The sequence below is a fragment of the Ursus arctos genome, unplaced genomic scaffold (assembly GCF_023065955.2).
Source record: "Ursus arctos isolate Adak ecotype North America unplaced genomic scaffold, UrsArc2.0 scaffold_22, whole genome shotgun sequence".
NCBI classification, from domain to species: Eukaryota; Metazoa; Chordata; class Mammalia; order Carnivora; family Ursidae; genus Ursus; species Ursus arctos.
The window spans coordinates 9,897,023-9,912,432 of NW_026622897.1; the positions used below are offsets into that span (position 1 = coordinate 9,897,023).

Consider the following 15,410-nt stretch of genomic DNA (forward strand, 5'->3'; position numbering starts at 1 on the left):
TAATGAAAACAATCTGAGGGATATTTAAGCGAGTCACAGTGCAGTTGACACATCTTAAAAAAAAAAAAAAAAGGAGGATGGGGCCTGGGAGATCACTCTTGGGGAGGGCTTATGGCCACCAGGGCCAGGCTTTCCAAAGGACCTCTTCCACAGGAAGCCAAACTCAGGAAAACCCACAGAGCCCCCATATGCCCTCTTTTCCCTGCCCCAGCCCGCCAGGAAGATGCAGGAGAGCAACATGCAGCAGCAGAAATGGACATGCTGGGGTCCTTGCGGGCATAGAGGACATTGACAGGCCTGGCAGCTACGTGTGGACCCAGCTCCTGCCTGCCCACCCGTGCAGGGTCCCATTCCACACACAGTCCACTCCTTCACTCCGCCTTGTTCTTCCTGACAGCCGTTGCAAAGTCTCAAGTGAGGGTTAAGAGACCTCGTCCACCATGTGATATCCAGAGCCTGATACAGTCTAGTGTGTAGTGAGCATTTAATAAATACGTGTTAGGTAACTGATAACTTCCAAGCACTGGCATTTATTTCCCTGGCAACTTTATAGCTTAATTCTATCATATCCATTCTTTACAGGTATTTATGACCTTTCAGATGTGGATGGCTCGGAGCACCGTTTCCTAGACGGAAAACTGAAGTTGGAATCAGTGAGGAGGACTTGCCCTGGATTACCAGGTAGCCAGAAAAGCCAGGAATCCAGTAGGCCTTTTGCCCTGCACTATCTTCCACATCAGGTGCCTCTCTGCCCTGAGCTGTTCCACGAGAATAGCATTTAAAAGGGTGGGTGGCTCAGTGGGTTAAGTGTCAGACTCTTGATTTGGCTCAGGTCATGATCTCAGGGTCCTGAGATGGAGCCCCGCATCCGACTCTGTGCTAGGTGTGGAGTCCGCTTAAGATTCTTTCTCTCCTTCTCCCTCTGCCCCTCCCCCCAGCTGGCTCATGCAAGCTCTCTCTCTAAAAAAAACATAAAAATAAAAAGGAACTCCCTCCCACAGTCCAGAATCTACCTTGGGGCCATGCATATTGTAGGAGCTCATTAACCAAGACAAACCAATTTAGAGGTATTTGACCCTGGAAGCTATTCTCTCACAGGAGCCAGGGGATGTGGGGGGGGGGGGCGTGATCTAAGCCTATTGGTAGAGGTAGGGGCTGCCACATAGGCAGTGGTGGTGGAAAACAGCAAGAAAACAGAATAAGGGGCTTGGGATGCAGTCCGCGACAGGCTCCCTGCTCAGTGGGGAGTCTGCTTCTCCCTCTCGCTCTGCCCCTCCTCCCCATCCCGTTCTCTCTCTCAAATAAAAATAAAATATTTTTTAAATAAAATAAAAATAATAAAAAATAAAATAAAATAAAATAAAATCTTTTTTAAGAAAGGAAAAAAGTAAACAGAATAATAAGGCAACTTCAGATAGTAATAAGAGCTGCAAAGATTGTCACAAATAGGGAACTTTAGGGGAAAAATACAGGACAAAATTCATCAGTGAACTCAAGGACTGGGCTGTATGAGTCAGACTCTAAAGTGCTCAGAGACTCAGGGAAAGGAGAAACTAGGGCACACGATGTCTGGAAGTGGAGCCTTGCACTGGGCCTGGAAGAAAGGTGAGAATCTGGCTGAGTGAAGGGTGCAGGAGCTCGGTCTTCCCCACATGAAATCCAGAGCCAGGGAAATGGAAGCCAGATGGATTTATCAAGCAACTACTATGTGTCCAGCACCACGCCAGATGCTGTCACATCCATCACAGCTCATTCCACAGAAGAGAGAAGAAACACTGTGTGAGGGCACGGGGACAGGGGAGAGATCAGACCACAGCAGAGGGCCAGAGTAGGAGAGGAGTAGAATGAGAGGCAGGGACAGAGGAGCTCAGTTTACGGCAGACCTTGCATGCGGGGCTGGGAAACCACCCCTAACTTCCCATGTGCTCGCCGCAGCACTGTTTCGTGATTGCTCCATAACGTGAGCTAAGCCAGGAGCAACGTGAGAGCAGAGACTGTTTCCTACATCACTGCGGTGGGTCCCAGACTTCAGCGTGCCTCAGAGGCACCTGAGAGCTTATTCAAACACCGATGTAAAGCCCTGCTCCCAGAGTGTCTGATTCAGCAGGTCTTGGGTTAGGCCTGAGAATTTGCATTTCTAACAAGCTCCTGGTCTCACAAATGGCCCTCGTGATGCTTGCTTCACAAGGGGGTTTCCTCCCACCTTGAACAGCTGGCTTGTGTGACCAATAGGATATTGTGGAAACGATGGTGTGTGACTTCCAGACGAGGTTACAAAAGACACTGCAGCTGGCTGCTTCTCTCTCAGACTGTTCCAGCCACCATGGTGTGAGGACGCTCAAGCAACCTTGAGGAGAGGTGCACAGGCATTGGAACCGAAGCCTCCCACCAGCAACCAATACTAATGTGCCAGCCAGGTGAATGGGCCACCTCAGAGGCAGGTCCACTGGTCCTGCTCAAGCCTCCTGCCTGCAGCCCCAGCAGCTTCATGATAGGCCCTAAGCCAGAAGGTACCGAAACAATGAGGGATCATAGATGGTTATTGTTGATTTAGGCCACTAAGTTCTGGGGCCATGTTTTAGGCAGTCATAGGTAACTAACGCACCAGATGGTATGGACGCAGCTGGCCCAGAGACTACGCTTCGAGAATGACTGCACCATTTTAACCATTGTACCTAGCATGCGCCTGGTATATGGAAGCACTCAATAAATGTATTTTTTAATTAATTAATGAGTCAGTGGATGGGTGACTGAATGTATGAAGGCGAGTGACTTACAGCTACAAGCATCAGGAGGACGTGGAGTTGGGGAACACTAGGACGTCAGAGATATTCAGGGATATTCGCTGAGAACGGTCTGTATAACTGCGGATTGCTGAGGGGCCCCCGCTGGCAAAATTGTTACCTTAGGGTGCAGCGTGCACTCTAGTTTCCAGTGTCTCTGTCCAGGGACTTGGCAGGCAAGGGAGCCCAGGCCTGGGGACTGGTCTCTCCAGTTCTCCTTCCAGCCCACAGAAGACCTGCCAGGACATCCGCCCACCCCTGCCTTTTTATCCCCATCAGGGATCTTCCGTCCCTCTCCCTGCTCCCCTTTGACAGCCGCTCTGCTCCCACTCTGCCAATCCCCTTTTCTACTCCTCCAACAGCTTCACCTCCCTCTACAAGTCTGCCGGGGAAATCACTCTGCGGCTGGCCCCATGGTGACTCTACCTCCTCCCAGCCTAGGATGTTTTCTCCCTTCCACTTTACTCTCATAAAGCAGTTCACAGCACAATGCCACAAATATTTACCAGGCACCAGCTGCCTGTGCCAGCCAGCACTAGACTAAGTATATAGAGACAAATAAGACCCATTTACATGTGAAAGATTTTCTAGTAAGACTTCAAAGTACTCAGGACCAGCTTCTCTGTTTCAGCTCAAATCCCTCTGTGCCAAACTCCATCTCCCCCACCCCCCACCCCATACACCATTGCCACCTCTTTGGGGCTGGTGTGGGGATGGGGGCTGTGACCACCAGCCCAAGCTAGGCACCACCTCACTCAGTGGCAGAAACATGCAGAAAAGTGTTAAACAAGAGTGCCACTATCAGAGGGGACCTCTCGTCACAACCCTAGCCCGGGACAAATTCTCTGCTGCTCCAGATGTTTGATTACTGCATTTGCAACTAGCTTGGAGTCTCGGAAGAAAACTGACTTTACTTGGATGTTTGGCCAGCTCTCTCTCTCTCGCTCTATCAGTTTCAGTCACTCTGCCAGGGCTTCGGACGTGTTTATCTTCCCTTGCATTTTGACTCCAGGTGTTTGTGCAGCAATACTCAGGATTCAGTTGGGATTTCTGAAAACACCGTATCTGCTATGCTACAGAAGGCTGGGGGTGTCTGGCTCACTTCTGAGCAGAGCTCGAGATGCTGAGCCGTTTATTTTTAGCATTGTTACGGTCAGAGTAAGTGAGACCATCCAAGCCCCCTTCTCTCCTTTGGGTCTCGGAGGTCACTTTCCAGGATGCCCAAAGCCTCCAAGAGAAGTGGAGTAAGCTTCAGGGGAGGGAGTTGAGCCCAGCCTCAAAGGCCAACCTCTCCCAAGCCTTCCACATAGGAGCTCTGCAGTTATTTGATGGTACAAGTAAACTTCTAGAGAAACTCTCGGTCCGCATGAGGAAGCAGCCCACATGGTCCCACAAAGGATACAGACCACCCATGTCCACTCGGGCAGTGCCCACCCCAGGAACATTTCAGTCCTGCCTATTCGGACTCTCATCGTCTGACTTGCAGCCCCTTCCCTGCAGCTGCGTTCTGTCACGAAAGCCCCTCACACCCAGCTAGTCCAAAGCAGAACACTTGGCCTTACCCTCTAGCTGCTCACGTTCACCGATATCACCACCAAGCAGAAAGTCTGTAAATATCGGGAAGCTATCCAGCCTGCTGGGTACAAGCTTTCCAAAAGCCTAATGTTCACTTGAAACTTCAAATGCCATCATCGTCAACCCATCCGCTGTTTCCCTCAACTGGCAGGCTCGCTCTATGCATTTTTGTTAATGTCTCCAAAATATCAAATCTGGATGACTAGTTTTTCTGTCAATATATCTCCTAAATAAAATTACATTCTGTGAAAAAAGTTCAGCTCGCAACTCAGTCATACGAGTGCTTTTCTTAAACACACCCGCTGTCTCTCAGTGTGCAGCAGGCGGAAGGGCTATTCGGGTGCTCCACACAGACTTAAAAAAGACATATATGTCTTGTCTGAAAAGCCAAGATTTAATAAAATTAGTACTCTATTCCTTCATCAAAGATACTCTTTAGTGAAACGGGATTTTTTTTTTTTAATATAAGTTCGTGGTAGTGAAAAATATGGTGAGAAACCGCTAGAACGGTTTGGTGGCATTGCCTTGATCTGTGCCAACGTGCCAGCAGTTTTATCCACCACTGTTTTTGGAGTATCAACATTACGAAAAGGGCAAATGAAATCTTAGTATTATCATGAAAAGAGTTTTAACCATACAGATCCCCTGAAGGAGTCTCAGACCCCAGGGGTCCTCAGACCATACTCTGAGTACTACTGGGCTAGAGCAAAAATGATTAGCTAGGACAAGCAGATTCCCTCCCTGAAATTGCTTAAACCAAGAAACACTTAACCAACAAGGTAGCCAGCAGGGAGAGTGAACTTAAGAACAGTAGTACCCTCAGATCAGAGCCAGCAGGGCCCCTGTCCTGGGTGGGCCTCACAGCTCAAGGCGGGTACTTCCTCTCTCATGCCTAAGACCTCTGGTGAGGGAGGCTAGTGGTATCATCTAGATAGAGCATCCCAAGCCTAGACTAGGACTTGCAAAGGCCCTGTTCTCTGTTTCTTCCCTTTGGAGACCTCACAGAACCTCTACCTCATATGTGGGATTAAGCAGAATTCCCTGAGAGCCCCAGCCTCACATCAATGTGGTTGTCATAGCCCCTCATAGGTGGGTCCTGGTTCCAGGAGGGCAGGCTGGTGAGCGGATTGCTTCTGTTAGCCAATGCAGTATTTCTTTCATGGGATTACAGAAGGTTAGATGACCAGGATGGTATTGTCATATTTCTTTTTGGTGACACTCACTCCTGTCAGACACAAGATGAGTTCAGGACTTCAGGCTACCAAAGGTCCATCACCAATCCCTGGGCTCATGTATCAGCTCTCATCTACCTGTGTTCATCCATGGTACTCTCTTCAGTCTACAGCACCCAGGACAGCAGGGGCACCCATGCTCCTCCATCATTAGCACCTCTGCTTTCTGGAAGCTCCATACCACATGGCAGACCATCCTCTAGGGATGGTTGGACCGTCTCCTCCAACAGCTTTAGAGATAATGGTTCCACCATGCCAACAGGTGCTTCTTATCAATGTCTTCTCTTGATTCTGATGGATGTGATGACATCATATTCTTTCAGGTTAGTCTTCAACCATCCAAGACAAGGGACTTTCCATCTTCCTCCACTTGTGTGTCTTTCATCTACTCTCCCTGCGGGTGGCAGTGTATAGAATACTGGAGTGGAATCAACACTGAAAGAGAGCATATTCTAAAGCACCTGAAGAAGTCAAAAGAAGACATGATTGGGAATGTCTTAAATTCACCTTCATTTTTAAAGGATACTTGTGCTGGATATAAACATCTTGGCTGACAATCTCTTTCAGAACTCTGAACATGTAATCCCACTGCCTTCTGACCTCCATGGGTTCTCATGAGAGGTCAGCTGTTAACCCCATGGAGGATCACTTATAAATGATAAATCACTTCTCTCTTGCTGCTTTCAAGATTCTCTGTCTTTGGCTTTTGATTGTTTGACTATAATGTGTCTAGGTGTGAATCTCTTGGAGATTGTCCTTCTTGGAGTTTGTCAGGCTTTTGTATGGATAGATTAATGTTTTTAATCAAATCTGTTTTTAGCCATTATTCCTTTAGATTTTCTCTCTCTTTTTCTCATTCCTCTCCTTCTGGGACTCCTATTATGTATACGTTGGTGGCTTGATGGTATCCCACAGGTCTGAGCTCTGAGTTGGGTCAAATAAAGATAAGCCTTGAGAATGGGAGCTTCCATTTGACTCAGACAATAACACTTCTTTGGGCATAGGGTTTTTTGGAGAGTCCAAACGCATTCTGCCCTTTTCTGTGGCTACTAAGCTGTTCGTTTTCACAGAAAAGATAGTTGTGATGTTGCTGGTTTCCGAGGTTACTGTGGAGCTGGGGAGAGGGGAATGAGGATAAGGCAAGATAAAATACTACAAAAACATGGTGTTTTTGCTGATATGTGGCCATTTCTTGAGTAAATTGATCCTCAAATTGTTGTATATCTTGGTTAAATTCCAGAATTCTAGAAAAGTTGATTTTGACTATTTTTGCCAGTGTTCTCATTGCTTTTATGAAAAAGATTTCTGGAGCGCCCTCCCCCACCATTCTAGAAGTGCTTTAACTTGAACACCCTGGTAGTAGCCCTATCTGAAAGAATGTCCATGAGCTAGAACATGAGCCATGGCTCAAGCCAAAGTTATAAGGAAACAGAAACTGAATAAACTGAGGAAGAGCAAGCAGAAGCTATAAAGTGGATGAAAAACATAGAACATTGGGGAAGCATGTTAGTTGGTAGAAAGCAGAATAAGGAGTATATACACAGAGTTGCTGACTCACTTAGTGGCCAAACATTAGAGGAAACATGCACAAATGTCTGATGTCCCTTCAGACACCTTGAAATCAGAACCACCCGCTTATTTCTGCTCTTCCTGAGATCTGTTCAGCCTCTCTTGGGATCTTTAAAATAAAGTCCCTATAAAGTGAAGTAATTCGAGTGAGTAGCTCTTCCTTCTAACCAAAAGAGGCTAATAAAACTGCCAGATGGAGAAAAGTGAAGGAAATCCCGGGCACAGAATTCAGCACATGCGATGGCACAGCCAAGTCATAGAACAGCCTGGAATGTTTGAAAAGATAGAAAATGAGAGCCAGAAGGGGCGCCTGGGTGGCTCAGTCGTTAAGCATCTGCCTTCGGCTCAGGGTGTGATCCTGGCATTCTGGGTTGAGCCCCACATCAGGCTCCTCCACTGGGAGCCTGCTTCTTCCTCTCCCACTCCCTCTGCTTGTGTCCCCTCTCTCGCTGGGTGTCTCTCTCTCTGTCATATAAATAAATAAAATATTAAAAAAAGAAAAGAAAAGAAAATGAGAGCCAGAAAAGGGGAAAAGCTGAGAAGCAGGAGAAAGGAATAGTCAGAAGGACAAGGATTGCATTTTGTAGTGGTTAAAGTTGATGCTAAAGGAAGCTGGAAAATGTTTGCTCTGGTGATTTCTGTGAGGAGAGGGCAGTGCGCAGGAGATAATCCTGGATTTCTAGGGTTTAATTCTCCCTAAAGTGGATTAATCCCTAGAGAATCCAGACCGAAAGGACCTCTTCTTTAAAGCAGAAATTCTCAGAAGGTGCTGCCAGGACCAGCAGCATCAGCACCACCTGGGAATTTGTTAGACTATGGACTCTGGGAAACAAACTGGGGGGATTGGGATAGGCCGGTGATGGTTATTAAGGAGGGCACGTATTGCATGGAGCACTGGGTGTTATATACAAACAATGAATCATGGAACATTGCATCAAAAACTAAGGATGTACTGTATGGTGACTAACATAACATAATAAAAAATTTTTATTAAAAAAAAGAAATGCAAATTCTCAAGCCCCACCTCCCCAGTCCTACAGAATTGGAAACTGCATTTAAAAACCCCTCCAGGCGATTCTGATCCATGCTAAAGAACCACAGGTCTGCCAGCTGAGAGAGGTCTCTGCTTGGACCCAGCGGGGAAAAGTCCAGGTAGAATTAGAGAGACACACATGCACAGAACTTGGCAAGGTGAGACATTCTCCCTCTATGAGCCCACCTGCATGTGGTCCAGACTTATCTTAGCATTATTGTAGGTTCCCACCTTAGTTTTCTAGCTGATGTGAGCTGCACTGTGCTGATCTCAACATAAACTCAAGATTATAGAAGCAGAAGAGTGAGCCGTCCTCCCCCAGGCTCTGTCCCTTATCCCCTTAACCTGGGACTAGAATGTTCAGGACTGACTTGATCAATTCTGAAACAGTTCCATCTCTACTCCTACCTCAATGGTACGCCGTGGTGCAAAACCAGCTCACTCCACAGCCTTCAGCACTTTTGATCACATAGTTTATTGATCCTCAACGTTAGAATCAATAAGGGAGCTTTCAAAAAAAGTTTGAAGTCTGAGCCCCAGCCCAGAGCAATTAAATCAGAATTTCTGAAATGGGCCTATCATTGGTGTTTTTAGGGTGATTGCCGTGGTGATTCTAACACACAGCTGCGGCTGAGAACCACTGAAGACTAGTTCCCCTGCAAATCCCATCTTCCTGCCGTGAAGGGGGAGCTCCCTGTGGCAGGGGCACGGCAGCTGTGACAGAACACACCAAAAGCTGCAGGTGGCCGGGTACCGCAAAGCATTCAAGAGATGGAGGGAGGGAAGAGGGACTAGAGAAGTGGGAGGACCTGGATTTTGCTGGAGTGTGCATACCCAACTCAGGAGTTCTGACATTATCCTGAGGACACTGGAGACAGACCTGATTCAGGAAAAATCAGAAGATGGTGGAGGCATAGCATGAAGACCAAGTGAAGGGAGCGGTACCGAACTGTGTAGTTCGTATGTCTGGCTCAGTGCCTGATACAAAGGAGGCGTCCGAAAAGCACTGGTTCCTTCCCTGCTCTTTTCAACTAGGAGCAGTGGTTTGGCTGCATGGAAAGAAACCACACACTCATTCTCAAAGCCGCGTTGGAACCAGCTCCTTGCTCACAGAGAGGCCTGAGCTCGGCGCGCGTTCTGGGAGTTCACTCCTGGAGGTGTGTGGGCTGTGAGTAGGGAAAGAGATCTCTGAACACGATGCTCAGACTAACCCGGGGATGGGTACAGCACATTGGAACCCGAGCAGGGCCCCTCGAGGGTCACGGGGCAGTCATGACTTGTGTTCACTTGGGCGCACAGTGTCAGCTGGAGTCCGGGGAGGCTGCTGAACTTCCCAGTGGCGATCCCACAAGGTCAAGCTGCTTCCCTGAACCTCTCGACTCCCCTCACTAGTCCTTTTGCTCTCCACGCTCCAAGAACTCATTAAATCTTTCCTTGATGTGATTTTCTTTCTCTGCTGTGAACACCAGAGATAATAAACTCTCCCAACACAAGATTCCTTTTGTTCAGCCTGAAATAAACTCCTTCCAAATTCAACTTTGAGACCCAGACAACAGGTCAGCTGCTACCCTGACCATGACCTGCTTCTAGTGTGTGCTGCTCCCGCCAATGCACGCAGCCCCGACTGACGTGTCGTCATTTGTTCAGTCTGCTCAGCTCGGCATTTGTTCTCGAGAAAATCCAGCCTGGCCTCTTGGGACCTCGTCTTAATAGACTGGTTTTGCAGTGGCTGCCCCCATCCTGCTGTTTCCTATCAATTTAGCCGCGTTGCCAACTCACCTTCATTACAATCTCCTCTGAAGCTTCTCAACCTCCTACCTTTGGTGGAGGCTTAATGGGCTGTTTCTCTTTACTTGGAAGGACTGATGCCAGAAAAGGGTAGCTCTGAGGCGGACCTGGAAGCCAAGACCACCCCTCACCCAAAGTCTCAGCATCCCACCACCCTCTCTGTACTGGGTCTGTCCCACCCTCTTGGTATCTTGGATACTGCAATTAACAGAGACAGAGGCTGCCTGGCTCACAGACCCCTAGGACAGTTTCCTGACTCTGTGATATCCAATGCTTCATGATAGGGCCCAAGCCCATCTCCAAAGAATACATTCCAACAAAGTTCACACATATGTTAAGTCCCTTTCCCCACCTATACTGCAGATTGCACAATTTCTACTAGAAGCCCATCCTGAACATCAGACGAAGAACCATTGTTCGGGGTGCCTGGGTGGCTCAGTCGGTTAAGTGTCCGACTCTTGGCTTTGGCTCAGGGCATGATCTCAGGGTCATGAGATTGAGGCCTGTGTCAAACCCTGCATCTGGCTCCATGCTCAGCAGGGAGTCTGTTTGAGATTCTCTCTCTCCCTGTCCTTCTGCCCCTCCCCCCACTTGCACACATGTGCGCTCTCTCAAATAAATAAATAAATCATAAAAAAAAAAGAAGAAGAACCTACATTCTGTGACTAGCACTGAGGATATTCTTGGGAAAAATTAAGGGGTAAATGCAATGTTCATTCCAGTTAAAAGGTATTTGAGCTCAGGGGTCTAACGTAAACTCTCACCTTGAAGAGGACAAGACAGCACAGTGATCGGGTACGCAGGCTCTAGGGACAGACTATGGATTCAAAGCTCAGCTCTGCCACTTACTAGCTGTCTGCCCTTGGGCAAGACACTTCACTTCTTGTGCCTCAGTATCCTCATCTTTTAAATGCGGATGATGATAGCGATCATCTCATAGGAATTTGCAAAGGTAAGAGTGTCAACACATACAAGGTGCACGAAACAGTGCACAGCACACAGCAGGTGTTCAGTAAAAGGAGCTGGGACCAGTTTCCTCTTGGGGAGCTTCTGTGCTTTGTGGAAGTTCCACACGTGTACGCGGGTAGAAGTTTCCAAACAGACGTGAGGTCTCTCAGTAAACTGACATTTTGCGTGGGTTCTCCCAATGCCCACAAATCACAGATCAGACAAGTACCAAGATTATACAGATGCCATATGCTGTCCAAAGGAAAGACGAACCCAATGTACCCACCCCACCTTCCCGCTCCTGCCGGTTTCGAGAAAAGGGCCTGTCAACATCCAGCTGAAGAAGTGTGTATTAATGTAACCCTAACCGTTCAACTTCGGCTGTGGGAGGACCAGCTGCTGCCACCCGGTGAAGGACCAACACAAATAAGCCACTTAATACCCTTCACTCAGGGGAGGAATAATCTCGTAAGTCTTCAGTTTCCATATGTGGCTTGGGGTTTCTCAAATATTTGATTTAAACCTCATTTAAAACATAGTGTAGCCATCTAAACCATAAAGAAAATGTGTTATATGCCCAATTTTGGTACTTGGAAACCACCAGCCCATTAACCAAGGTTACAAAATCAACTCATTTTTATACAGGCCTCTGAATGCCGTTTTCCTCTTTTAATTGAAGCGTGTCCTGAGGCTGAGAGTCAGGCTGTGCAAAGCCCGTGGCTATTACCAACAACCTCACCGGGTCAGTCCGGATCCCTTGGTGCTATGCAGCCAACACCAAAATCTGGAAACAAACGGGATCCGGAAGTGAAGACGACTCTGTAATTTGATGCACAGTCCCTGCCTTCAACTCCTTATACTCATCAAAATGACATCACTGTTCACACTGATCGATGTCATACGAAGTAGCTATTGCCAATTTGGAATTATAAAATAAATGCATGCTAATAAGACACTGCTTTGTGCCACATATTTAAGGGCTCCAAATGAAGATCTTTATCTTTAAAAGCTGTTTGAAATCTTACACTAATGGTTAGTGCCCCCTCGAAGCCCACCTGCACGTCTCTTCCAGAACAATCTCTTCATTTTACACATATACTCTCCTTATATGTGACTGTGACTCTCCTGCTTCAGCAGTCTCAGAGGCTCCCTCCCCACTTCCCATGAGACAAAGTGAGGACTCCCTGGCTTGGCTGCCACATATTCACTGGGATCAGACCCTGTTCTGGGTCCACAATCATAGGACGACTAGCACAGAACCCCTTGCTTTTCCCAGGAAATATCAGGTATTTCTGTATTGCTGTTCCCTTGGTCCCAGAGGCTCTTGTTCTCTCTTCCCCTCCTAGCTGTAACCCTGCCCCGGGCCCAGCTCAGCGCTGACATTCGTCAGTCAAGGCCCAGGCTCATGCCTTATTCACGCTCCCATAGCACCTCACACCTGGCCCTGTACTGAAATGGCTGGTGTACATCTCCGAGCTCCCTGCCCGACTAGGAGTTTCTACTGTAATAGTGAGATATTTATCTCTACATCGGGCACACAACACGCACGTAATAAAAACAAAGGAAAGGCGGGTGGGGAGATGGGAGAAGGGAGGCCGAAGGGAGGGAGGAGGGGATGGGCAGAGATCAGCAGGACAGACCGGGGAGGACCGGATCCTCCGTGGTGACCGTTCTGACAAGGTAGACACAAAACTGAACACGGCCTCTCGTGCCACACAGCCCACCTCCTAGGAGCATGCAAGATCTTCCAGATTAAGCTATGTTCTGGACTATTCTGTTACGTGCTCTTTCAAGATAATAAAGACAGACAATTTGGCAGGGCACTGTGGGGGCTGGGGAGCTTAGTCTTTTCTACTAAAAACATGACTCAACCAAGGCTCGCCTTCTTGTGAATCAGAGGCAGCATTTTGTTTTGGGCTTTCTAGTCTGCACAAATATGTTGGTATGGAAACCACACTTCTGAGGTTACGATCGAAACATCATTTGCCTCCACTGGCTTTCTTAAAACCTTACATGCTGATAGTAGGTGGGAAATTTCTGCATTTACCACATCAGTTCTTTCTGGCAACAAGCATCTATCTGTAAGTGGTTGTAAAGTAATTGTAGCAAACTCTTTCAAAATAGTTCATATTTGTGCTCTTTCAGCAAATAATAAATATAGCCAGTTTTTAGTGCTTGTCTGCAACCAGATCGTGAATCCCCTGAAGACAGTGCTATCTTATTCAGCTCTGAGTGCCCCAGGCTTACGATGGGGCGTAACACCAAGAAAATATCCAGTAAATGGGGTTTGACTTGGATAAACATGACAACTGGCAGATATGCCAACACGGATTCAAAGCCATAACCTTTTCCATTTGCCTAGCTCTACGCAATCTCCAAAGCCTTCTCCTTATTTAATTTGACTCGGTCTTCCCATCTACTCTGTGAGTTACGCAGGGCATATGTTATTAGTCCCATTACGTAGAGGAGAGAACAGGAACTCAGCAAAGTCCAGAGACAGCTGGGCTCAGGAACAAGCAACGAAGACCAGATCAGAACCCAGACTCCGGGGCTCCTGGGACCAGCACTCTTCTCACCCCGCCGACCTGGCCTCCCCTAAATGCCTCCCACACATAGTGCAATGGATACCCAAGCCACAGGCTCCACACTGGGCTACAACACCCCGAGCTTGCTCTTGTGTTTATTCTCCTGTTTTATGAGTGTCTTCTATGGTGATTTAATTTGATATTAACCGGCAAGGGCTGCCATAACAGAATATCACAGACCGCGTGGCTTAAAGAACAGAAATCTATTTCTCACAGTTCTGAAGCCCGGAGTCAAGACCAAGGTGCCGTCAAGGTCAGTTTCTGGTGAGAACTCTCCTCCTGGCTTGCAGATGACCACCTTCTCACTGCGTCCTCATATGGCCTCTTCTCTGTGCTTGGGAGGAAAGAGAGAGCGCCGGTGTCTCTTCCGTTTCTTATAAGGACACCAGTAAAGAGTTCATTTAACCTTACTTACTACCTCCCAAAGGCCCTGTCTCCCTATCCAGTCACACTGGGGGTTGGGGCTTCGACACATGCATTTGGGGAAGACAGTCTGTCCATACAAGCTTAATCCAGATCTCTCCAAAATGCATACAGATTGTATCCTGGCTCCTTTCCCACAGACCTTCCCTGACCCTACACATCCATTTTTCTCATTCGCTTTGACTCGCCTTCATTTTAATGAATACTGTTCTGTGAGAGAGTTCTGGGATACAATGCATTTGCACACCAGAGTTTTTCCCTGTGCTTATCTCAGTTAATTTCTGAGCAGCCACATGAGTGGGAACTACAATGAATCCTTTCATTTCTCTGCTGAGCATGAGTGTGGGGACTGCCAGAGCTGGGCTGACATGAAGTGGAGGTCCCTGAAAGGCAGCCAGGTGTGCTTTATCGTACTTTACAGGAGCAGGGCACACAGGAGAGGGGGTCTACTTCTGCCATCTTACCTTGGTCTCACGTGATGGGATACAATAAATTGCAGCTGCCACTGAGACCAGAAAGAGAAGCCTGCCCTGCTCTGGGCTGCTCACTTTGTAAGGCCCTATCCTGTAGGGCCGGCACCAGGATGAGGCGGGAGCCAGCCCATCCTGTGTGAGCCTGAGAGCCATGCCTCACTTGCCTCACCCTAGGCCTGACCCTGCTCTCCTGGCCCTTGTTGACACACCCTCCCTGAAGGGAGAAGCTCACAGGGCCAAGGTAATGTGCCCACCCAGGGCCCATGTGCCCCCTTCTAGACCCTAGAATTCAAGTGGCCTTGAGGCTACACAAGGGAGCCCAACCAAGGTTGCTCTCAGCTGAAAGGTTCCAGGTCCCAGCCCCAGCTCCAGGCCCACCCAGACCCAGACCAGGCTAGGATGTGATAAAAGTCATTTCTCGGTTGTGCTCATTACCAGGGCCATGAATGACAGATGAGCCCAGCCTGGAGCCCTTTGTTTTGGGGTCCTCATTGGCGGCACACCCTGTCAGGCCCATCATGTGCCCCTGGGTTTAAAGATTCTTGGACCCAAGCTGCTTGCTACTGGCTAATGCAGGCAAGAAGATGGGAGAGGACACTCTGGCCCCTGGTGGTTGGAGAGTCGGCCTAGATAGCCCCTCGCAGCCTGGCCTGCAGCTCCACCCAGGGTCCTTGCAAAAAGACTGCCCAGAGTCTTTCTCCCTGAGTCCCAGCATCGCCCCCACCTGCTCCAGCCCCTCCTTGCCCGGATCCGCTGTGCAAATAGAGGGCCACTGCCAACCGTGGGAACAGTAAATCTTCCCTCACTCTTTTATTCATGCCCTCACTCTGCAGACGGTGTTGAGGAAAAACAAACCCCACAAAATCCCTGTGGGCTCCAGCAGTCTGGCAGTCTCTTCTTTGCTCCTCTCTGATCCCCTCTGGATGGCAGAGGCTACAGATGAGGCCCACCCGCCTCCCAGGGGATGACAGCATCCCCCTCCCCTCCTCCTGAGTGGGCTC

General features: G+C 48.4%; 1 protein-coding gene across 1 annotated transcript in view; it reads right to left on the reverse strand.

The window, feature by feature from the left end:
- Nucleotides 1-1,444: 1,444 nt before the first annotated feature.
- The window catches only part of TMPRSS5 (transmembrane serine protease 5), a 37,719-nt gene continuing 23,753 nt past the window's right edge, over nt 1,445-15,410 (reverse strand). Inside the window, exon 13 of the mRNA XM_057316676.1 lies at nt 1,445-13,847. Within this exon, the coding sequence (XP_057172659.1) occupies nt 13,827-13,847 (21 nt within the window). The 3' untranslated portion in view covers nt 1,445-13,826. The remainder of the gene's footprint in view (nt 13,848-15,410) is intronic.